Source organism: Mytilus californianus, unplaced genomic scaffold, assembly GCF_021869535.1.
Source record: "Mytilus californianus isolate M0D057914Y unplaced genomic scaffold, xbMytCali1.0.p SCAF_6, whole genome shotgun sequence".
NCBI classification, from domain to species: domain Eukaryota; kingdom Metazoa; phylum Mollusca; class Bivalvia; order Mytilida; family Mytilidae; genus Mytilus; species Mytilus californianus.
Window position 1 is genome coordinate 109,298,419 of NW_026262712.1, and position 25,952 is coordinate 109,324,370.

Genomic DNA, 25,952 nt, shown 5'->3' on the forward strand with positions numbered 1-25,952 from the left:
TAGTTAAATCTGAAATGTTACGTTGCAAAGAGAAGGAAGAGCCTCTTTATAATTCTATTTCAGAAGTGTTTATATTCTTTAGTTGAATAATACTTATATAACCCTAATATTATTACTATTAATATCGTCTTGAAAATCCTTCCAAATGTGAACAAAACATGCTGGAATTAGAAATTATTCATTTAGTGCTTTGTTTTTTTTCAAACAGTCTGTACCTTTTTCATTTAAATGAACTTATATAGACGAGACATATTGAATGTCAAAATGGTTGTTTTATTTGAAATACAACGATATTATAGGATGGCATGGAAAAGGGTTGACAATAGCAATAAGATGTCCACAAAATGGCGGCTGACAGTCATTTGATAACTGAGAAAGGAATGTCCATAGCTTTTTTTAACCAAAATAAGACAGTTTTTGGATTTCAGAGAAAACCGTCAGTTATCAGAAAGGCGAAAAAGGAAACCGACAGTTATTAGAAGGTCAAGATAGGATACAAACATTCATTTTAAAGGCAAGATAGGATACTGACACATACAAGAAAGGCAAGATAGGATACCGACCATTATCAGAAAGGCAAGATTGGATACAGACAGTTATCAGAAAGGCAAGATGGGATACCGACAGTTTTCATAAAGGCAAGATGAACTACCGTCATTTATCAGAAAGGCAAGATAGGATACTGACAGTTATTAGAAAGGCAAGATAGGATACCGACAAATATCAGAAAGGCAAGATGAGCTACCGACAGTAATCAGGAAGGCATAGTTATCAGAAAGGCAAGATGGGCTAGCGACAGTTATCAAAAAGGCAAGATGGGATGCCGACAGTTATCAGAAAGGCAAGTTAAAATACCGATAATTATCAGAAAGGCAAGATTAAATATATACAGTTATAAGAAATGCAAGATAGGATACCGACAGTTATTAGAAAAGCAAAATATGATATCAATGGTTATTAGATATATCGATTTTTAAGTTTAGAATCATGTTTAAAAAAAGTTTCTTGGCATGTGACATATATAAGTAAATTAATACGTGTCAATATTTGTTAATTGAATTATTGTCCTTTGATCAAATCGACATTCAAAACAGTAGGAAACAAAAATCTAGTTTATTGATTTCCCTAATTCTTTTGGAAGATCTTTGATCTATTGTCGGTCGGAGATCAAACTTATGTTCATAATTTTTCTTCCGTATATCATCAATTGATATGATTTTTAATACAAAAAATATCTCATTGCTTTAAATGTGCTGTAAACATTATAGTTTGTTCTTATGTTGTGCTGTTACATCACTGTCACTGGTTAGGGAGAGGGTTGGGCGCCGCTAACATGTTAAACCCCGTCACATTCTATATGTGCATGTCTTAAGTCTGGAACCTGTAATCTAGTGGTTGTTGTTTGTTGCTGTATACCATATCAATTTTTTTGTTGTTGTTTTGTTCATAAATCGGGCCGTTGATTTTCTCTTTTGAATTGTTTGACATTTTGTCATGTCGGGGCCTTTTATAGCTTGCTGTGTGGTATGGTTTTCACTCATTGATGAAGGCCGAATGGAGACCTTAAATTGCTAAAATGTACGCCATTTTGTCTCAGGTGGATAGTTGTATCATTGGCACTCATCCACATCTCCTAATTATTATATTTTGAAGTGAGAAATGTCAACTTGGAAGCGAAAAATGTCAACCTGGAAAAAAAAAATTCAGAATAGAAAGCAGAAATTTAAAACAATAGAATGCCCCTACCGATTTTTCGCATCAACAACAAATTATTTATGTGTAAAACACTTTTCCCTTTATCCAATTGTCCATTATAGATTTTCGGGATGATCCGTCGTATATACTAGACCGTGTATAAGTTGTCCCTGAGGGATAATCATTTTGTGAAACATTGGAATATTGATTTATGATCTTCCAATAAGATTTTTTGTGTACATTGTTGAACGTGGGTAAATATTTATTTATTTTTGTAGGTTTTTTTCTATGTTTAAGCCTACTAGTTCAATAAAAAAAACGATCTCAGAAAGAACTACAATATGTTTTTAGAAAGCCACTTTTTAGAATTAAACAAAATAATAATATACTGAGAAATGGTATGTTTGATGATCAGATATCTTCTTTTTTATTATATTGTTAAGTTACTGTCTATCTAATTGATCAATGTCCAATGTCTCTGTTTATGTATGATCAATATGTCTTACCACAAAACCAAGCAAAAAGAGGAGTAAGATAACAAAAGGGAAAATCAAAATTCAAAATTCGAAGAGAAATCGACAACATCATGACAGAAATCGAAAAACGACGAAAATACAAACAACAGTTTACAAAACACTACATAAAAAACTAAAGACGGAGCATCAGAAACCAATAAACACTGGGATTGATCTCATGTGGTCTGAAATGGTATGTAGATGTTTCTGCTTCCCATGAGGCACCCGTCGTGTTGTTCATGGTAAATTCAAGTTCAGTGATTAGTCTCGTGAAAATATAATTGTAAATATATACATGATAGAAAGACACTCCACAGCATATCAATAGTTTATTGTCGATATGAATGACAAAAATGCCAAAACATATAGTCTTATATGTGATAAAAGCCTTAACCTTAGAACAAGTCAGGAATATGACAGTTGTTTTCCATTCGTTTTATGTGTTTTATATTTTGAATTTGCCATTTGATAAGGGATTAGGGACTTTCTGTTTTGAATTTTACTTGGAGTTCGGTATTTTTGTTATTTTACTTTTTACCATTCGGCCAAATGAGTGCAAAACACGAGAGATGTCTATTTTTACGTTTTAAATGTCTTTAAAGCTTGAAGCAGAATATAAATTAATTCTCTGAACCGGATTTGGACTGAACTCCTATGATCTCCAGCATTTACCTTAAAAATCAATAGTGGTCATCATTTCTTTATTATAATTATTCAAATCAAATTCAGACAGAAATAACAAACCGTGTATTGTTTATGTCGTAGTGACAACGATTTGGTGACACTAAGCTCGACATTAACCCTTGGCTTTTAAAAATCAAATGTTACCATGATCTTCATGATGACCTTATTGTAGCAATATCAAATTAAATAACTAGTCCCTGCAACAGACATGTGAACTTTGTATAAAAAGGTCCACATTTCATATAAATAAAAGGATAATAGGGATAAATGTCAGTGTGAAAGCAACCCAACGATAAAAAAGGACAAACAACGACTAAACAATAGACAGGTACGTTATGCTCTTAAACGTTCCAAGTCTGTAAAAGCTGTGTAATATATAAATAAAGGCAACAGTAGTATACCGCTGTTCAAAAGTCATAAATGGATTGAGAGAAAACAAATCCTGGTTACAAACTAAAACCGAGGGAAACACATCAACTATATAAAAGAGAAACAATAAAACATTTACAAAATTCTTTTAAAGCGACATTAGCTACCGAGCTCATAGCATTAGCTACCGAGCTCATAGCAATCGAATTTCATGCGATTATCTTAGTTTTTTTTTACATTGATTTGTCGTATTTATAACAATTCTCTGTCACCACAAACCAAGTTGCCGCAAGCATAGTTTCTGTTTTTTTGAAATTTTGTTTGTTGGTAGCTATCGACAAACATATAAGAAATATATTGACAATAAAATTGTTTATGTTCCCTTTGCCATGGTTACGGGTCCCTTTGGATTTTTGGCTCAAAATTGCATTTTTTTAGGTAGAAAAATTACCAACTTCGGGCAGTTATCATGCACACATATCAATTTTGATGAATATTGTAACATTTGTTCATTTAAATATAACATTTAATTAGTTAGATAAAAGATAAGAAATAATTCTAATGAAAAGGGGAGAAGATGGCAACACTGATTAGAATAAATGAGTTTTCATTGTATTCAAGAAGGCAAATTATAGGCATTTTGCATGAACTAATTACGCACTTTTGCACTCACACCCATTTGCTTTGAAGTTATTAATATAAACTCCTCCAGTTCCAAAATTAACTTCAATAAAACAAAAGGTTTGTTTATTCGGAGGCTAAAGGGCAAAAAACCAAGGTTAAAAAAGATTATCCTGGATCAAAGATAGCATAAAAACTTTAGTGGTGCACCATGGTTATAACATTAATAACAGTAAAATATGGGATTCTATAATTGGCAAGATAAAAAAACTGTATTCACAACAAGAAATTTAACTTACAGAGGTAAAGTACTGATTGAAAATAAAACATTAATATCTATTTTGGGATACGAGATTGAGATGAGGGTATACCTAATGAGTTTGAAAAAGAAATAAACCCCTTTTTCTGGGATTTTGTTTGGGGCTCTAAAGTCAGCCTTGTCGACAGAAAATTATGTTGTCTAGATGAAAGCATAGAGGGGATCAAAATGATCAGTTTGGAAAGTTTCATAAAAAGCCTATTATAGAAGTTTAGGAAGTCCAACACAAAGTTGGAAAGCAATTGCCAAATACTGGCTAAAACACTTTGACCGAAAATTTGGTATAGGATATTTTATATGTACCTGTAAAGATCTAAATATAATTTAAATTAAGTTTATGTCAAATTTGTACCTAAAGGCGGTTACTGCATGGTGTGAACTTTATAGTAAAATGACCGAACGTTAAAAAACTAGTATTCTTAAAGAGAATATATTTGGTAGCAACACTATGAAATGGAAATGGAAACCTTTGTTCTTCCCTTCATTTACCAAGAGTCATATCGCCAAAATAAAAGATGTTTGGAATATCGAAACGGAAACCTATAGTAATAAAATAATATTTGATAAACATTTTTAAAACTTAATTCCCCATTGATGATAGTGGCCAAGTTTAGTTAAATTTGGCCAAGTAGTTTCAGTGGAGATTATCTTTGTAAATGTAAACGGACGACAGACGACGACTACAGACAACGGACACCTAGTGATGGTAAAAGCTCACTACGGCCCTTTGGGACGGGTAAGCTAAAAATGATATCATTACGAAACACGACACTACTGAGTCGCTATAACTGTCAGGGAATAGTCTAGGTTCATTATAATATTAATAAATGTATGATGTCGATTTAAGAGCGCATGTTTTTCTAATAAATCAAATCAGGAACGCTTGAGACAAAAAGTGATATTTGCTCAGTAACAACAATTTTGGCATGCAAGGAGAGACACTTTTAGGCACAGCAGATTAGCTGTTTGGTGAAAGAGAATATTTGCCTTCGTTTCCATGATTAAGCGTTTATGTTTCAAAAGGATAGCCTACATCACTGTCTTTGCCACAATTATACATATCGATTGAGTCATTTTTAACTATCGGTTCCCCTCTGTCCCACAAAACACATTCTTTTTGTCGCTTTTTATGATGAGCATAAATTGCGCTAGTCATTATCATTAATGCAATTACTATTCCTACTCCTATAACAATCATGAGTAGTTTAACAGTGTCGTCTGATTCAACTATTTCTGGTGAACCTTCTGTTGAAGTTTGATACTTAACTGACGAATATGAAGTATCTTCAGAAGACATTTCTAACTTTTTGTTAGAAAACGATACACCTTGTGTAGTTAACCCAATTGAACTTCTTTTTAATGGTTCACGTTTCGACGTTTTCGTAGGGCTAGTCGTCTTGACATCATTGGTATTTTCCGGTTTATGTGCTGTACTAATTGCAAATGTTGTAGATTTTGTATTCATTGTTGTTTTTATTTTCCACGTCGTTGTTATGTTATTTGTAGTTGCTGTCGTAGAGGTTGAAGCTTTGATTGACATGACAGGTTTAGTTATTGGTTTTAATTTAGTAGTTTCTCGCGTAGTTGTTTCTTTAATTGTTGTTGCCTTCATAATCATGCGCGTCTTTGCTTTTTCTTGGGTTGTCATTGACTCAGAACTAAGAACAATTGACGATTGTTTAACTGGTACACTATTTGTCTGATAATCAGTAGTTGCTTCGGTTACTGTAGGAGAAGTGGATTTCCTTGTTCCTAAAGTTATGTTTGATGCTTTAGGCGATTTTGTGTTGTTGACAGTTAAACATTCAGTAGTTTTTACTCGGTAACCAGTTGAAAGAACACCTGTAAGGGAAGCTGATAGTTCAATTGCGACTTTTTCTAATTCAGTAACTGCTGCTGAACGCAACGAAGCTTTATTAGTTCCGACTGGTCTACGATGCATCGTTGTAAAAGTATTTCGTGGTGTATTCAATAATGTCCAACCTGTGGTTTGCATAACAGCATCTGTTGCGTCGATTGTAGTTGTTTCTCGATTACTAAGAGTACTGTCCTTAAAATCTACATAAAAAAAAACAATATTCATTAAAGACTAAATAGACACTTTTTAATTATTTCCGTATTTACTTTTTTACAAAATGCGAATAATCAACATAATTTATCTTATCATGAACAAACCAGCGGATACTACTGTTAGCCCATCCTGTCCACCGGTCTTACCATTAGCTTTTGATAGGTTTAAGCCAATATATGTAATTTAAATCTTTCACATTAAATCATGCATAATTGTTAGATTTTTCATACGTTTCACAAGGGGAACCGATAGTGTAATTTTGGTAATGTCGTACGGTTAAACACGAAACATTTAATTTAACGAAAGTATGATGACAGTAGTGAAACTTCGTGCATTCTGAAGCAGCCGAGTTTATCCTGTTTTTGCTGGGATTCGTGTTGCTTTATTGATTATCTATATGTAATAACGTTCTGTCATCGAATTTAAATGTGATAAGACATTAAAGTACCACTTGATAGTTTATCAAAATGATGTACCAATTCCTTATTTTAAATCGGGAACAATTTGCATCAATAAATTGAGTTAAATAGATTCATACATTGCTATAGAATTATATAGATCCAAATATTGCTATAGAATGCAGTAGATCCAGACATTGCTATAAAATTCAGCAGATCCAAATATTGCTATATAATTCAGCAGATCCAAACATTGCTAAATAATTCCGTAGATCCAAACATTGCTATATAATTCAGCAGCTCCAAACATTGCTATATAATTCCGTAGATCCAAACATTGCTATATAATTCAGCAGATCCAAACATTGCTAAATAATTCCGTAGATCCAAACATTGTTATAGAATCAAATAGATCAAAACATTGCAATAGAATTCAGTAGATCCAGACATTAAAATAGAATTCAGTTGATCCAAACATTGCTATAGAATTCAGTAGATCCAAACATTGCTATAGAGTTCAGTTGTAACTAAGATTACAATGACATTTATTTTATATTTTATAACTTATTAGTTTCGACATCGGTTAAATGATAACAATATATTAGTTGTTCAAATCTGTATTTACGTTTTGTATTGAAATTAAAATCCTCATGAAGTAAAAGGTACTTGTGAAATTTAAGTTTGAAATTTTAAGTCTGACCATTTTTCGCAGGTATCTGAATTAAGGAATAGCAGTACCTTTTTTTAGGACATTGTTGGTTGAAAAGGCAGTTTTACTCGCGATGCAGAGACGAACAAGTAAAACGAATATTTGCGGCTGTCAAATCCAAAACTGACGTTGTCAACTCTTTAAATGAATGAAAATAACACTCTTTAAATTTAGTTCTTCCGAATCAGTTTTCTGGATTACCTCCACCGGGAAACTTAAACTTAAACTTTTGAAGGCCAAAGGGAACCTTAAATTGATAGCATAATTCTTCTAAGGTTATTATTCCTTGAGAACATTAGATTTGTTTTAAATGGTATCAGTACCGAAGCACTGATTACTGAGTAAATGATACTGTTTGTTATTCCTATTATTATACAATACTCATAAAAAAACTCAAAATTAACATTTAAAATATCCCCAAAAAAACATCTAGAGCTTCTTCGCAACCTTGTTGCCAATGAGTCCTACTGTCGCCCATGGAATTGTTGACAGACTCATCTAAATCAATGAAAATGGCGTACAAGCCATATTGCATTTGATAAATGACTGAAGTCACTATGTAGACAATGTTTTGGTAGAAACAAGCAAAAATAACCAAAAACAACAATCAAAGTAAATGTTTGATTAGATGAATACATCAAGTAACCAAATATGTGATAAATCTGATAAACATTTAGAAAAAGATTTCTTCAGGACGATGAATCTTAGCTTTAATTTGTCTATTGCAGAAATTTATTGTTTAACAAGTAGTGGGTTTCCATGTTCCAGAAGTTATTTTTGATGCTATATGTTATCGTAATTGTTTTTATAGTTAAACTTTCAGTAGGTTTTACAAAGTGAATAATAAAAATAACACCTGTAGGCGAAGCTGCTAATTCTTCCGTTGTTTTTACTAGTCTGGTACCTTTTGCTGAAATTAACGGTGTTTCAGTTGTTTCGACATGTGCACCAGATTTTACCTTAAGTTTTACTAATTTCATGTCAAAGTATGTCTCATTTAAAGCTTCCGAAGCACTGATTGCTGAGCTGACATTACGGTATTGTTATACCTATTCTAATGGAATACTCGCAATAAACTCGAAACAAAACATTTATATCTTGAAAACGTCGACAGTTACAACGAAAAGTCAGACGTCGTTTAATCAAAATTGGCGTTACATGTCACATCATATCCAAATAAATACTGAAGTTACTTATTAAGACAACTTTTGCCTAGAAACCAGAAAAAAACAGCGACCGTAGTAAAAATGTAAATAAAATTGAGAATGGAAACGGGGAATGCGTCAAAGAGACAACAACCCGACCAAAGATAGAAAAAAAAACAACCCAAGGCCTCCAATATAATAAGTAAATATCTAAATACATGAATTAAGCAAATATGTGATAAATGTGATAATAAATAAATAAATCAATAACCAAAAAATGCTTTCATCAAGACGCTGAATCTTGGCTTTTGTTTATTACAGAAATGTATGTTTTAGGATTTGCGAATTAATATTAATGCAATAATGCTGAAACAGATCAATGTCATACCACATTTTGCTAAGCGAAATCAATTCGGGAATACAAATTCTACATACAGTGATTTTTAACAGTGGAATTATTAAAAAAAATTTATTCATATTGCGTAAGTATCGCTTTCCCGAAAAAGTTTCAACAATTTCCCTATTTCTTGAATACTGATTTACAGATCATCAGTTTGAAAATATCTCTGTAATATATGAAAGATTAAAGGTTAGGTTTAACAATGTAGACTTAATCTGCATCTCCTTTAATTAGCGGCAAAAAAGCAGGGTTGTACAGTGAGAAACCCAACTGTTAATAATCTGATAAACTACGAAAAAAGCGTTATTATAGTGTGGCAATGTAAGTGTGCTTGATATTTTATTAGTACAAAAACCAGTTACCGTCATATCTGAATCTAGCCCCTCATTGATAACAAAATCTACCAACCTGAACATGAATACCATAATTTGCTTTTATTAGAAGTAGAAAAGAAGGTACGTCTAATAAACCAAACACAATCGATAACTTCATAAAACGAAGACGTCATGTCATCGCACATGTATCTTCGCACGACTCGTTAAATTCTAATAACTCTGTACTTGTCTGTCGTAATCCGTTTAAAGTAACGAAAAAAGTGTCTGAACATAAGAAGAGTTTGTCGTTTCTATATAGTGCGTTCGTTACTGCATATACTGACATGTAGCGGTAATTTGTAACTGACAGTTACTGGCCCACTAGTATTGTAAATATTTGTCAAGATAATTATAGATTATGAAATAAAGCCAATTATCATTATTGTTAAACGACTGTAAGAGTGATGTTCAATAGTAAAACTTACCATCCGAACAGTTGTACAGTTTAGGATCATCTACAGAAATATCACTCAAGTGACTTTTTAATTTCGTACCTTCAATTATAAACTGAAAATACAAAAACAATATTTAGTCACTTGTGAAGATTGTAATGAAAATGGGTTTGTCTATAAAGATTTGATTTAAAAAGGATTTTCAAGAAACCTTACAATATTTTAGAGTAAATAAAAGTTTTAGAGGATGCTATCGACATTCCCAGATTGAAAAATCTAAATGTACGCAATAAATTATGTCTTTTGCAGAATCATTGATGACCGGGTGTATGTCTACAGCGACTTAAAATTGTAATAACACAGTGTTTCATTAAAACAAAGTACAATGGGAAGGGTTTCTTTATTGAAGGGTTACTTTGTTGAATTGTTTTTTACTTGGATTCACCTGATGGGCTTTAAGGAACTGTTTGATAAGGGAAGAAAGATGTACATAAATGCATTGAAAGATACATTTAACCAAAGGTACTTCAAACTTAGCAAAACCATCTAACGTAAACTTCTACCTTTATGTTCTCTACGTTTCAGAAAATTTAGAAGTTGAGACCTTATATAAAAACGTACCTAATAAACCATGGCCAAAGACAGAAAATGGCTACTCGGTCGTTTATGTAAACAAATTCAACTTTACTGCAATCAAATGTCTCACAAAATTGAAATATCAAACTTCGATAATAAAATATTTTTTTTTGTGAAGAACGTTACTTTAACGAGAACAAGGAACAGGGAAAATATTATGTTTTCAATTGCGAAATAACTCGAGATCGGTGGAAAAGATATGTGAGTGGTTTTTTTTTATTTTTATCACTTTTGTGAAACTATCTTGATCGTATATCAAGATGGCGTAACACAGTTGTTTATATCTGTGTTGATTTTAAATAAGGAAAATAAATGTTTCTAATGTGGAACCTGGTATGAAAGAATACATAATAACATATGTATTATTCTTCAACGTACCCTATAGAAATCAATGTTCACATACTCTGGATCGTTTTGAAGAAATGTCTAAAAATGATTTTCAGTGAAATTATTGGACACGTTAAAGCTAAAATCTGTATGGACAACATCCTCGTAGTCTCCTGAACAATAATTTTAAACAGGATTTTCGGTTGTAGTCCTCGCAAAAACATAAAGAAAGAGCATCTTGCAAAAAAGTTCTTTAAATTCCTTTTTAATGTATATTGATGATCTTCTGTCACTCAATTATCCACATTTTTGTTAAGTCATTACATCTCATGTTTCCAGTGAACTTCAGCGTAAGGATACTACTGAAAGTAGGTCTGCTTCTTATTTTGATTTTTTCCACGATATTGACAGAGATGCATGACTTTAAACCAGATTCTATGATAAACATGATGACTTCAACTATCCAATCCGTCAACTTACCATTTCTCAGCAGTTACATATCAATAGCTTCTGTCCATCGTAAGTCCAGGGGTGTGAAAATATCAAATTCCTCACTTGCCCAAGTACAAGTACTATACAAAATTATACTTGCCAAGTTTTTTTTACTTATCCTTACTGTCTGCTATTGCACAGTCATGGCTATTAAATGTATAAGTTTAAGCGTTTATGATAAAGGTAAATCCAGAAAAGCGCTTTGAATGCAAAACATTTTTTCAGAAATTACTTGTCTGGTCAAGTAGTTGGAACATGTATACTTGTCTGGGAGATTTTAGTACAAGCCAGATAATAGAGGCATAGTTTTTTCACATCCCTGAATGTTGTCTTCATATTCCAATCAATGCGTGTCACTCTTACATGCTCACATTATACGGAATTCATTAACATTGTGCTACTTACACAAAATTGCTCAAACAGAGGTTGAGCAAAAAGGAATGAAATCGACACTTCATGAGTTTTACAATCACCATCATGAATTGATTGACCGACACGAGCTGTCTGTGTCTCAACTCACTAGCGATATGATTTTGCGGTGTTGGATCTTCGGTACCATAATATTTGTCTGATCTTTGAATTTATCGGCTGTGTCCTATTCCATATTGTGACATTGTGAATGAGTTTGAAATCGTATTACAGGTGATGCATACACAGCAGCAGGAAACTACCCTATCGATGCTTCCGGTTTCGCTCCTATTGCAGTCCATGTGATTACCTCAACATTTGTTTTCTATCTGCTTCATTTGTATCTTTGTAATGGATTTATAAGATTTGAACATCATTCGGTTAACTAATGTTGCCTTTAATTTACATATATACTGATAACATTATATTGAGGGGGAAAAAAGATAATTTTATTTAAATTTCTAATTTGGAAGTATGTTGCCTTTCAACTGCATAGTTACCATGAAAGACGTTTTTCGTTCTCCGACTGGAAATTGTCCTTTTATCCATTCGTCCCCTTGATTCCCAAAAACCTCGAACTCTGCTTTTTGTGATAGTATATCCGTTTGTCCCATTTCTCCAATATATATTTTTAATCTTCCAACTTCTGTTAAGAAAATGAGTAAATATGATTTTCTTGCTTTCTTTTATGGATATCAGTAATACCATTGGTCAAGGTGAGGGAAAGGTAATTTCCTGATGTAAATTTCAAAATTTTGCCACAGAAGCTTATTTTTTGGGTCATTCGTATTAATAGTTCCTTCACTTTATTTTTTCATATAGTATTAAATAAAATTGAGAATGGAAATGGGGAATGTGTCAAAGAGACAACAACCCGACCATAGAACAGACAACAGCAGAAGGTCACCAACAGGTCTTCAATGCAGCGAGAAATTCCCGCACCCGGAGGCGTCCTTCAGCTGGCCCCTAAACAAATATATATATACTAGTTCAGTGATAATGAAGTATATTTATCTATTCAATATTATTCAAATACATGCTATAATCTGAAAAAGGATATTCTGTTATTTTTCTAAATATACGTTTTACATTTTGTGAATCGTTTTGAAATCAATAAATAAGGTTCTAATTCATTGCTGGTAAGAGTGCCACAGAAATTAGTCTTTTACACGAAAACACTGAAAAGTTTCATAGAGATTATCATGCAGACAACGCTGTGTATACAATATGCCCAGATGTAAATAGAATCCTAACCGACTCATTAATATTTCTCAGTTATTTGTTGTAACAGAAATTATGTTTTTGCAGAGTGGATTACATATGCATCAGCAATTCATATCTACTCTTATTTACAGTCTTTGTTGTTTTCAAATATTACCCATTTTCATGCGATTGATTAGAACTCGAACAATTTGAACAAAAAACTTTTTTTTTTATAAATTTTTTGAAAATTTTGTACGAACATTTGCATTTTTAAAGCATGCTCATTCTCTCCCAAAGTCGAATTGTCATAGAAAAGAGGCAGAAAATACTGTTTCAAGGGGACAAACTCTACATTGAAAAAACATTCTGAGCAACAAGAACCCTACCAAAAACTGGGGTTGATAACAGGTGCTCCGGAAGGGGTATACCGATCATGGTCATAAATGTGCATGTGTATCGAAACAGCATCCTTCATAGATTTGATTTTCAATACTAAGTAGTTAAAATGCTGAAATATAATCTCTTTTTGTGAAACCATGGCAAAAATCTATATTTATTTTATACAAAACATTGCAAAAAGGAGGGCCAAAAGTCACAAAATTTTGGTCCAAAGTAGAATTTCAATCCATTTGAGTGATACCTTTTCTGAAACCATTGACATGTATCTATCAAGAGGTTGAATAAAAGTCGTATGCATTTCATCTGATTTTTTCAAAAATTTGAACTAAAAAATTCAGGCGTAAATATTTGTTGGAAAACACTATAATAATTTCTGGACATATGGGCGGTGCGTATGTGAAAATACAGACTGTCAAACAGAAAAAAGGTCCATAAAACTTGGAAAAAAACCATCTCAACCATCATATAATAGATATAAGAAGATGTGGTATGAGTGCCAATGAGACAACTCTCCATCCAAGTCAAAATTTATAAAAGTAAACCATTATAGGTCAAAGTACGGTCTTCAACACGGATCCTTGGCTCACACCGAACAGCAAGCTATAAAGGGCCCCAAAAATTACTAGTGTAAAACCATTCAAACGGGAAAACCAACGTTCTAATCTATATAAAAACGAGAAACGAGAAACACTTATGAACCACATCAACAAACGACAACTACTGAACATCAGATTCCTGACTTAGGATAGGTGCAAACAATTGCAGCGGGTTTAAACGTTTTAATGGTACCAAACCTTCACCCTTTTTCTGAAACAATAGTGTAACATCACAACATAGAAAGACACACTATAAAATATCAAGTGAAATGGCTTAACTCAATCAAAGCACATATTAATACCAGTGAACATACACTGAACAAATAAATTTGATCTATGATACAATGTAAATACAAAATAAATAAACTAAGGGAAGAATAATAAAAGTAACATGTTATACCGCTGTGAAATGTTAAATAATATAAGAAAAACAATATGCTCGAACAAAAAAAATATAAACCCACTTTGAAGGCTATTATTCTTCAGCTATCTAAAAATCAATTTGATTGCACAATTACTTTCATATTTGAAAAATTTAGCGGGGCCAAAATGCGAAACCAAACTCCTAACTGTGTATTGCTAGCTTACTCCTGGTGATTATAAATTCGGTGATTAGTCACATTCGGTGATGTTACAACCGAGGAAAAGAGAAAGGGATCGTGGTTACGACAATTTAAACATATTTGTGGTCATCTGTGACACAGATATTCATAAGGAAGTATAGCAACTGTGACTTCTTACCAAAACCGCTATATGTAACAATATGAACATGTGGTATCAATAAAACCCATAACATTATCAAGCGATAAAAGACTCTGTGATCAATTTGAAACCGTTAGTCTTCCATGAAATGGTAAATATAATTTGTTGACCAATGCATACGGTTGTATCCTACTGGTCCCAACATATGATACCAGATCTCAAAACACAGACCACCGGTTGTAGCTGGAAAATACGGAGACAATAATCTTGCTTTGTCGTTCATTTCTATAGGAGATGATGATTCCATAAACATATAATGTCCTGAAAAAACAAGAAATTGGATTCACAAATATGCCATACGAAGCAATTATCAATTCAGATAACACATTGCTTTATATTTTGAAATATGTATATTTTTCTTACTTAATTGCGACTAGCGCATAAGGAAAAAATTCTTTGACACATTTAGATCAACACATTGTGTATACTATAGAATCATTATTCTGTAACACATTGCTTATTTTTTAGTTAAATTTTTTTCGAGCTTCATTTTCATCAAAAAAGAAAAGAAAACCCCTATAATTATATGTTCATTTTCCTACCGTTTCGACCTTTCCCCAAGGTATGGTCATATTTCGGACCTGTGCGTCGAGTAGGTGTGGTACCAGAATTCCATTTCCATTCAAAGTTTGCTAGTTTATCATGTTGCCAGCCACAAATATTTTCATCTTCAAAATCACAGTATTTTCCTGGTTCTACATCTGCATACAAAATAAAGCAAAGGACTATATAAGATAACTTAAAAAATAACATAGGAATGCTTTATTTCCCATGTGTCATACAAAAAATCGTAAACCATAGTATCAGCTCTGCAACTCATTTCTTTTTATTTTACTGATTTCTTGATATATTATTTAACTCAAATGTTTAGCTTATATAAATGGCTTTGCTATCTAGTGCTAATTTTAAACTTTTCAATTTTCACAGCTGATAATCTGCTGTCCAATGACCGATAGAGGCGCTTGCCACATGAGCTGCGCATTTTTATTGTCAAATAATTGTATTTTATGTTTTAAATTATTTATTAAATTTTAATATAAGTTTGCTCGAAATCCATAATTCTGATTGTTGTCTGTCTTTATCAAGTCGTATGTTTTATGTGCTTTATTTGTTTTGTTTTGTTCTTATATTCAATTAAAAGCTCACCAGCGTTTATTTTTTTTAAATGTGTTTTCCATGAAAAATAAATATAAAGTTTTCTATGTCTAAATACTGAGGAATGTGAAACAGTAAAACTTTCGTCGACAACTGCTGTAAGGTGTAGGCAGTTTAATTCCTGTTCAAGTTGTTTACCTACTGTCAAGATAAGGAACATTATCTATTCTATCATTAGTTGAAGGAAGTTTTGTATGTTTCTGTCGCTAAAATTTAAAAGTTTTACTCCTTTTAAATGAAATACACTATTTTCTAGTTTTGTTTTGAAAGAAAATCTTTTAATGCAAATAAATTCGTTATGAGAACCATAATCAAAATTTTGTAATCCAGACGCCCGTTTTGCCTACAAAAGACTTATCAGTGACGCTCGAATCACTTTGGTGAGCACTAAAACATACGTACATTTACATGAAGGAATTTGGGCACTCCAAGTAGCTCCATCACACGTGATCATTTTCTCGCCTGTCAATATGAGTGGTGGAGCACATTTGAATTCTAGTACAGCGCCATTTTTTTCTTCAGTGATTGTAACATTTCCTGTAGATTGAATTTCATCACAACCTTTTCCTGAAAAAAGTAGTTTCCTGGTTTTTTAACTTGTCAATTTTATGATATTTTGTCTGCTTTTAGAGATGATTATTTGTAAAAAAAATGTTCTTTCATTCATTTGTTTCCTCCTCCTTACACAGAGTTTTGGCTATAACAATTAATTTTTTAGACTATTTTTCAAACATCTTGCCTATGACAGAATTCGTTGGCTAGACATAACGGGTGTATATATTATGTAGTTAACGGATTTGTCAAACAGTTAGTTAGAACTGCTAATATAAAGTTTTTTTAGTTTGAATAAATGATTTTAATACAGAATTTAATTAGCTATTATGATTTCAACTTCCCAATGGTGAATTTTCCATTTCTATGTAGCAATATTGCAGCAGCGCCTGCATACGGCGTATATATATTCAAGTTGATACGATATTACAGGGCTTGTATTTCCTATCATTATTTCCTTGATAGAGGGTTGCTGCTCACAAGGAAGTTATCAAACCAAGAGTTTCAAATGGCGAATTTAAAATCATCCCTTCGTAAATTTTATGGACGCCATTACGAGTTGGTTGATCGTTATGGAATATTTGTTTCACAGATGACGACGGATGTTTCAATTGCCGTAACTCTAATTCCGTCCCCTTTTCCCCGAATGAGACCTAACGAATCAGCGGGTTTGTACTTACATGAGCAACACGACGGGTGCAAAGTGTGGAGCAGGATCTGCTTACCCTTCCGGAGCACCTGAGATCACCCCCAGTTTTTGGTGGGGTTCGTGTTGCTAAGACTTTAGTTTTCTTTTTTATGTTTTGTGTACTATTCTTTGTCTTTATTATCGTTTTTTATTTTTAGCCATGGCGTTGTCAGTTTATTTCGACTTACGAGTTTGAATGTCCCTTCGGTATATCTCGCCTCTCTTTTAATTTTTAATGTAAAATTTATCAAACAATATTTTCTTTCCCCATATTTGTTGTGATAAACTGAGCTTAGTACGTGTTAAAGTCACTTGAAACAGTCAAATATCTGAAAGTACACTGTACACAAACATATAAGTAAATATTAATATCAAATTATTTTTACAACATGACTAAAGTGATAGAATTTGCATTGAACCGCATGAAAATTGGACAGAAAAAAACATCTTTATTATCAAACAATAGTGTTTCGAATGAAAAAATTTAGCAAGAATTTATTTTCCAAATCTGTTTATTTCAAGGGCTATTTTCTTCTAAATCATCATAGAAAGGGAAAAACTGTAAACAGTTAAACTATCAGCAAAATCCGATATAGAATAAACGTCAATCGACAGTTCCCATTAATTGAAATGTTGTCCTGTTGGCAGTTGCCATTAATTTTTTGATTTTGCGCTTTTGGCTTTTAACCTTAAAACAATAATAAACAGAGAGGAACTGCAAACAGAAAACATTATCAGGAAGACAAAAGTTACAAGGAAAGCTAATGTTAGAAATCGTAAACTGACTCCTTATATGGGTTAATACCCATAAATGACTTTACGACCATTTTTTTCCTGATATTCTCCTAGCTGATATTGATTAAATCTGGTAACAATTTTACTTAAACGGTGACAGATGGATGCAAGTGCTGTTACTTCTTTTTTTTTATTTCTATTTTGCATACTACAGTATTTTGACAGGTGAGCCACCTTTAAGCCTCTAGTGTATTTCCCCTGAAATGTTATCCTTCCTTTTTAGATCGATACGGTATTGTGTATGATATTACTCAAAACACTTAAATTCAATTAAAGATATGTTGGCAATTCCGTCTTTAAGAGCCAGTCTGCCAGAAAACCATGCAAAATCGAAAATATTGTCCAAATGGCATGTCGGAACTTTTGAAATATTTTTATATTTTTGAAATCTTATATATAAAGAAAAATTGAAAATATATCTTAGACTTTGTTGCATCGTGTCTATTTTTAGAAACAGCCTCATTTGCATAAATGCCTAAAAATCACTTAAATGCTAGTGTATAGTTTCAACTCAATAAATTCTGATTTTTAACAGTGTTACTGGTAATTTCAACTTATGTTTGCTAAAAAGATCTGGATAGACAAAAATAAACCATGTCAGGAAAGATTTGTCTCGAATGATTATTCGTTGTGAAGGGCCCTGTAGACCACAATGAATTTTGAAGGAAGTTTGAGTCCATCAATCTAAAGTGGCATTTATTTATTCATGAAATAAGCATCAGTGAATATACCAAAAGATATTGTCAAAAATATCTAAAATCTAATTTGGCAAATTATTGCAGGATATTGAAATTTGCATCTAACTTTCCTATATTTTGATAAATTTCTGAATTATTTAAAACTTATTAAAACCCATTAACCCTAACCAATGAATTAACTTTAGATCTGAATTAAATAGAATTACTGCATGATACAGTTTACATACATAATGTCATTATTTTTATGTATTATTGCCAAAAAATCTCTGAAATAGTGAAAAAACCATTCACAGGTTTTCTATGAGTTATTTCCCCTTGTTTACACTCTCCGTTGTGAAAACATAATGTTACCATAAGTTGTCTGTCACGGAGAAGTAGAACAAGAGATGAGACTACTCATATTTACTGGTATCTCTTGTGGAAAATAACCAAGTTATAACAATGACACACCCGCAATACCTATTTCACAGTTAAATAAGAACACACATATACATTTGATTAGACTGGAGTGTCTGGAAAGAAGTCAAAGTGAACCAAGAAAGTTTACCCTATTTTCATATGGCACTGGATTTTAAATATTGATGCTATATCGCTTCAGTTAAACATATTCCGACAACAACGAGACTATTTTTGGCATTTATTGGAGAGGAAGCTTAAGTAAACTGAAATGTTGCTACCTAGAACATATAGCTTCCAGCAAGGCAACAGAAAACAGAGAGTCTACAAGGCCTACTAGTTGGAAACAAGGGAGAGGTCATCAACATAGGAACAGATAAGAAAAAACTCTCTATCCATACACATACACATAATAGATTCATGAGGACCATTTGATTTTTTGGTTGGAGAAAAGGGGGGATGGGGTTGAGCTTGGAAGATTTTTGGATCAAATATCAATTTTCAATGTTTTTGGGGTAAATTATTTATTTTTGCTCTAGGCTGATTTAAATTAAATATTTTCATGTAAGGGGAAATGATCTAAAATCTGTGGCAAAGAAATTACTTATTTCTCTTGTAAACCTTCTGCAACAAATAATTTATTTTCAACAAAAAAATGTCTTATAATTAGTTTCCAAGGTCTAGACTTAACACATATAATAAGAACTTTGAATATAGTGGTGAAAGCCTAAATATTGTTAAAAATTTTCAATACCTTGGTATCATATTTTCATGTACGGGTAATTTCAATGATGCCAAATTAAAGCACATCTTGTACAGCATGCAAGAAAAGTCATGTTTATAGTCTTAAGAAAGGCTAGAAAGTTGAATTTACCAATTGATATGCAATTAGGGCTTTTTGATACGATGGTTGTACCTATTTTGTTATATGGTGCAGAAGTATGCGGTTTTGAAAATTGTAATATTATAGAAAACTTGCATGTGGAATTTTGTAAAACAATTTTGAAGGTTAAAAAAGTACTGCTTATTGTATGATTTATGGAGAATACCATTACATATTCTTATCAAAGCTAGAATGGTTGGTTTTTGGCAACGTATCATGTGTGGCAAAAGAGAAAAAAATTCATATACACTGTATTCTATATTGTATCAGCTTAGTAAAAGGGGTTTCTACCACTTTAAATGGTTGTCAGAAATTAAAAGAGATACTTTATATAAATGCGGATTTAATTTGATGTGGGATAATCAAATAATTGCTAAATCTGATAATATAATATTAGTAAGAATGTAAAGAAATGTTTGAGGGTGCTGAACTGGAGTAATAATGTGATGAATTCTGCAAAATGTCTTAATAATAGAATATACAAATCTGATTTTTGTTTTGAGAAATATTTATTAGTATTACCATCTGATCTAAGAATGTATTTATGTTAATTCCATTGCCTTAGAAATAGATTGCCCATTGAAACTGACAGATTTTTAAATATTGATAGAACTGAAAGACATAGTAATCTCTGTAATGCTAATGAACTTGGTGATGAGTTAAATTACTTATTCAAATGTACCTTTTTCAACAATGTAAGAGCTAAATTTTTACCTTTAAATATGTGTAATAACCCAAATGTTTTAAAATTTAAAGAACTGGTGAATACACCAGATTTATTTACAATTACTGGAATAGCAAAATTTTGAAGTGTTATTAAAACCTTTTAATACATGTGCTTAATCATGTTACTATAATTTGTACTTTCTGTCACATATTAGTATTCATTATGTATACTATCATTGCACCATTGTTTACCATGTTGTTCTAATGTAAATATGTTCCAACTTTTATTGTTTGTTAAAATGTTGTATTAACCTACCCCATGTGGGGGCTTTTGTGAAATAAAATGTCGTATGTCTTATGTCTTATGTCTTTATCAATGAAAATTTGCATCGTCTTGGTGGACCAAATTCTTGATTTTTAAGTTTGGTTATTTTCAGGTCCAGGTCAGTACTGTGACATTGGCTTGATAAAATTTACTAGCACACGTTCATGAATTTGATATGGGTTATCAAATATCTGTATATTTTTATGAATGATCATATAAAATTATAACAAATTGCCATTGGAAGCATGAATACCTTCTCGAAAGCAGTTACATGTCAAACTGTACTTTAGTATAGAATCGTCAAACAAAAATTACGAATCCTGAGCAGATATATGATTTGTGTTTCCTAACCCCACCCCCCTTAATATAATCGTCCCAGTATATATACATAAAAAAACATCTAATAATTCAACCGGTTTTTCAACAAAAATAGGGTGCGAATGGACCCAGGGGGCGAACGTGTAAGATGCGAACGTGTATTGGGAGCGAACGGACCCGATACCAAAAACTACAACGAGAGAAGGTACTCTGGTACTTAGGAAGGGTAAGCTTGTCATGCTTCACTAGTAATTACCCTTGTATTGTTCTAAAAAAAGCAGTGTCAGTAAAATTTCTAGTCTGTTTGAGACAATAATGTCAAGCGTCATTTTTGAGAAAAAAAATTTGTATTGAGCTAGAACACTATTCTTTTAGCATTTTGTCAATATTTACCTACGTTATGCTCAATCAGTTCCATATGTTATGAAAATATGGTTACGTGTTTTTTTGTAGGTACAAATACCATTTTTTAATCAGAAACTAGGATCTGTTAATTACACTTATCACAAAGACAAATTAGATGGAGGATATAATGAAACAGCAGAAACTGAATATTTTCCAAGAGCAAATGTAATAGCCGACACTGATGATAATTCAGATGATGATCCATTCTTTGCTTGTCCAGAGCAAAATTGCTTAAATGTTTAAACAAACACCTCACGTCTTAGAATATCATATATGCATATATAAGCGTATATATATATATGCCAACATAGAAAATTGTTATTACAAAGCGAAACTTCTCTGGGCTAAGACATGTGTTGCTGATTTTCATGAGCACAACGGTTTTGCTACAATTAGCTTTTGAATTTATATTGCAGAAAGATGAACTTTTACGGTTTCTATAAGCCATTGAAACGTTTTAGTAAAATTGAAAAGGAAATGGTATGGTAGTATGGTTAAGGAATTATTACATGATATATACGTAGAATGCAGTGCTACAGAAAAAAGACAAATATTTTATCAAACCTTTGATAATTTGAAACTATTTAAGAACGATGATGGAACAAAGAAATTTAACTCTGATGAGTGGTTACCACATCTCAAGTTTGGAGTGTATTTGCAAAATTTGTCAAACTTGAATCTAGATATCAAGCAAAGTCGTCATTAGTTAGAATTGAGAATTTGAATGTAGTTGAGGACGAAGATTTGCAAAACACCTTGGCAGAATATTAAATGATGACATACCGGTATATGCTGTGTCTGCAGACTTGGCAACATATATCATTATACAGATATAATAGACATTTCAACTTTACATTCATTCTTGTTGCAAAACCAGTACAGTGTAACTACAAAAAATGCCACCGTCATTGTATTAGTGTTTTACTTTCCAGTATTAATTGCCTTGATACGTGTATTTTGAATTAATATAAAATGAAAATGATTAAAACATGTTATTTTATGTACATGAAATCCGACAGTTAAAGTCTAAATGAAGTTAAACAGTGCTAAGGGTCATTTTGAACTTGCAGTGAGGTGTGAGCTTTTTGTACATGTTGAAGGCATCACTGTGACTTTAAGATGAAGAACAGCAACAAAAGCTCTGCTAATTTTCTAGGATTTTATCAAGTAAATATAAAGATTTTTCGTCATGAATCTATACAACATATCCCTCCTTTTTAATTTAGATATAGTAATTGGTGATTTGATAAATTTTCTCCACATGTCTTATTCCATTGGAAAGATTCATATGAGTATCCACAATAGTGAACCAACCAACCATATCCCCTCAGCGTTTCTTCTTTTAACAAATTATTTAAAACCAGAAGGGCTAGCTTGACACGTAATTATTGGCTGTCCTGAATCCATTCGATCCTTTTGTAAAAAAGGACTTATATACCCTTGCTAGTGATAGCTGGGGTATATATAATATTCATAATGTCGGTCTGTCTGTCTGTCTGTCCATCTTTTTGTTTGTAATATATCTACAATCCTTAAGTCCGCTTAAAGTACAGAATGTATTTAAACCAAACTAATGATGTGTCTTGTGGGGGTTGTGAAATTGTGCAACATGTGTTTTTTTTTTTTATCTATTGACGGTTTATGGGGCTGTGAAACTTTGGACCAAAAAGGAGAAAATCAGTAGTGGTGTAGTGTAACTACCTGTGGTCCGCAACTCCTCCGCAACCACTAAAGGGTTTAATGTGGAAGTTGTATGAGATACTAATTAGATATTTTAGGTGTGCATCATATGTTTATTTTCTACAAGGTGGGGCCCCAGAGGGGAATTATTGATGGGTCCAAATAAGAAAAATTTCATTGATATGGGATAACACCTGCTAAACCACTATTCCTTCTAAACTAATAATTTTATATTGATAACTATAATCATTTGTTGAAATTGATTTTTTTTATATTTTGTAGATATATGATTAGGGTTTAAGAAAAAACAAATGGCATTAATATATTTTTGCCACTTTAGAAAATATAGACTTTTAAAAATTAGAAAATTTCACCATTTTAGCAGTTTCGTAAAACTTCTGATATTTAGACCAGCATGAGCAAATATAGGAAAAAAATTTAACCTCAGGCGTTAATATAAATTGACAGTTAAAATACAGTTTTACAAAATAATATTACCAATAAAACAGTTTCATGTTGATAAACACTGGTATTTGTCAGCTTAAGTCTGCTGAAATTGGCAAATTTTCAGCTTTATTTTCACCATAAATGGCTATATATAGATGGCGCTCCATGAAGAGAGTACCATTGAATATATTTAAAAATAATTTGATCAGAGAGTAGTTGCCATGAAGGTATCATGTATGCAAAATTTGAGGTCAATATGATAACATTGCATTTGGAGACTAATGCATGGTTTTCTGGCAGACTGGCTCAATGGTTTTCTGGCAGACTGGCTCTTGATATGAATTTGTACATGGGACAAATGTTCGCTTTTATTATATATTATATTTTTTTCAGACAGTGCATATGACAAGTATACCATTCATAACATTTTCTAGGATGTAAATGATATTCAGACTTTAATATGATACATAACAAAATAATTTAAAGTGTGTCTGGATTGCATTGCTGATGAACATTGTTGAATCATAGATCTAATCTCATCATTTACATTGGTTTACTAGTGTTTACAGCGTTTGTAACCACACGAGCGTCGCTCTCAAGAGGCCGTACTGGGTGTAAACATTTCAATTTTATAAGCAGATTCCTCGGAATAGTTTGGCTGCTTGAAAGATTTCAAAGGGGGTTTGGGAAAGATCTTAGATAGTTTGGGATATATAAACCATACTCACGTATACAAATAGGTGGTGGAAAACTCCATTTGTCGCCTGAACATATGATCATTTTTTTTCCAAATAACGTGTATTTACGATAGCATCTGAACTTTGCGATTCTGCCTCTTGCTCGTAGTCTTACTCGACCATGTGCCGGATTATCTAAGGTTGAACAATTTACGCCCAAAACTGAAAGCAAAAATATGATTGGTCAAATGAATAGAAATAATGTTCAAAAGGACGAACCATAGTAATATACCATCACATTTGTGACAAAAATTTTTTACCTTTTTGAATAATCTGTCTTAAATGATTTCTTATTATTTCGTCATTGGGAGAACTACGTGTTTATGATACTAGTAGTCAGTTATATTTATTACCATCTATTCATATATATTATAATGTCTAGATAATTTACTTTGAGTAAAACATTAAACGGCACCAATTTTACTGCACCAGAAATAAATCATATGTACATTTGTTTGTTTACAATTTTACCCTATACTTTTAAAATCCTTTATTTTTGTATATAATGTTTCCTTCTGCGTACCGTGGCTGATTTTGGGTTATTGTAACACATGACATACACACTGAAATCGGTGTAATCATTTAAAAATACCATTGTAAAATTGTATATGAAATAGAAATTATAAGTGAGTTGTTTTCAAAAATAATGTTTCTATGTCGTTCAATATTTGGAAGGGAAATTCAGAACAAGAATGCAAAAGGCCCTTTACATGCTGATAAATAAATTTATCATATATATCAGAATTAAAATTGTGTGCGGCAGACTCGCGTTTCGTCTACAAAAGACTCATTAGAAACGATCGAATATGAATAGAAATAAAAGGCCACATACAGTACGAAGTTGAAGAGCATTTATACTACCCTTTAATTTCTATCACTTTTAAATTATCTACATTTTCTTAATGACTGAATGAATTATAAATAATATTGAATTAATCCCGATATATACACAACAGCATGAGTGGTTGTTTCTTCAAATAGATAGTTCAAAGTATTATATTGACACTAAACATTGTAGATAAAATCAACTAATACTACAATATTCTTGGCTAGAAAGGATAATTAATAAGGGTATTAAAATATTTCAGTACTGTTTACTTTGTCTCTTTAGAAGTTATATAATGCTATTATATTAAGTCAAAGTTTAGCAACTAGGACAAACAAAACTTGCATAAGACTATAATGCATATTGACTAGGTTGAAAATCATAAAGATATGAATAATAAAGGATAAGGACATTCAGCTGTTACATTGTTGACGTGTCAAACTCATTCAACATGGTCAAACTATTCAAATCAGAAATAGTAACAGTTTTTAACGCCAACACCTTAATATCTTAACAAGCATACGTTATGTTAAAGATTGATAGATTGATTGATTGGTGTTTAATGCCACTTTCAGCACTATTGTGCTATTTCGTGACGGACACTTTTTATTGGTGGAGGTTATATTGAAGAAATTAAGTCGGATTAAGTTGTGAAAAATCTACCTGGTAGAGTAAGAAAGACTACCAACCGTTCCAACAATTCAAAAATCGTAAACGTAATGGAGAATTTAGTAGTTTATAACCCGCTTATTTTTTTTTATTGTGTAGGTCTGCACGGTTCTTTTTCGTAATATTTTCTCCTGTTTCAGTACTTATGCGTCCTTGGTTTTCAAAGCGTTCCTGATGACGGCTAATACAGAAAAGAG

At 32.1% G+C, this 25,952-nt stretch overlaps 1 protein-coding gene across 1 annotated transcript; it reads right to left on the minus strand.

Annotated features, from left to right (window-relative positions):
• Positions 1 to 2,595: 2,595 nt before the first annotated feature.
• On the minus strand, positions 2,596 to 24,421 carry LOC127704265 (uncharacterized). The gene is made up of 7 exons (XM_052208254.1): positions 24,252 to 24,421; positions 16,073 to 16,237; positions 15,058 to 15,216; positions 14,636 to 14,776; positions 12,056 to 12,201; positions 9,726 to 9,807; positions 2,596 to 6,261 (listed from the first exon to the last, which is right to left on the minus strand). The coding sequence occupies exons 1-7, from the start codon at positions 24,301 to 24,303 to the stop codon at positions 5,213 to 5,215; spliced, it is 1,794 nt and encodes a 597-aa protein (XP_052064214.1). The 5' UTR covers positions 24,304 to 24,421; the 3' UTR covers positions 2,596 to 5,212.
• Positions 24,422 to 25,952: the final 1,531 nt, after the last annotated feature.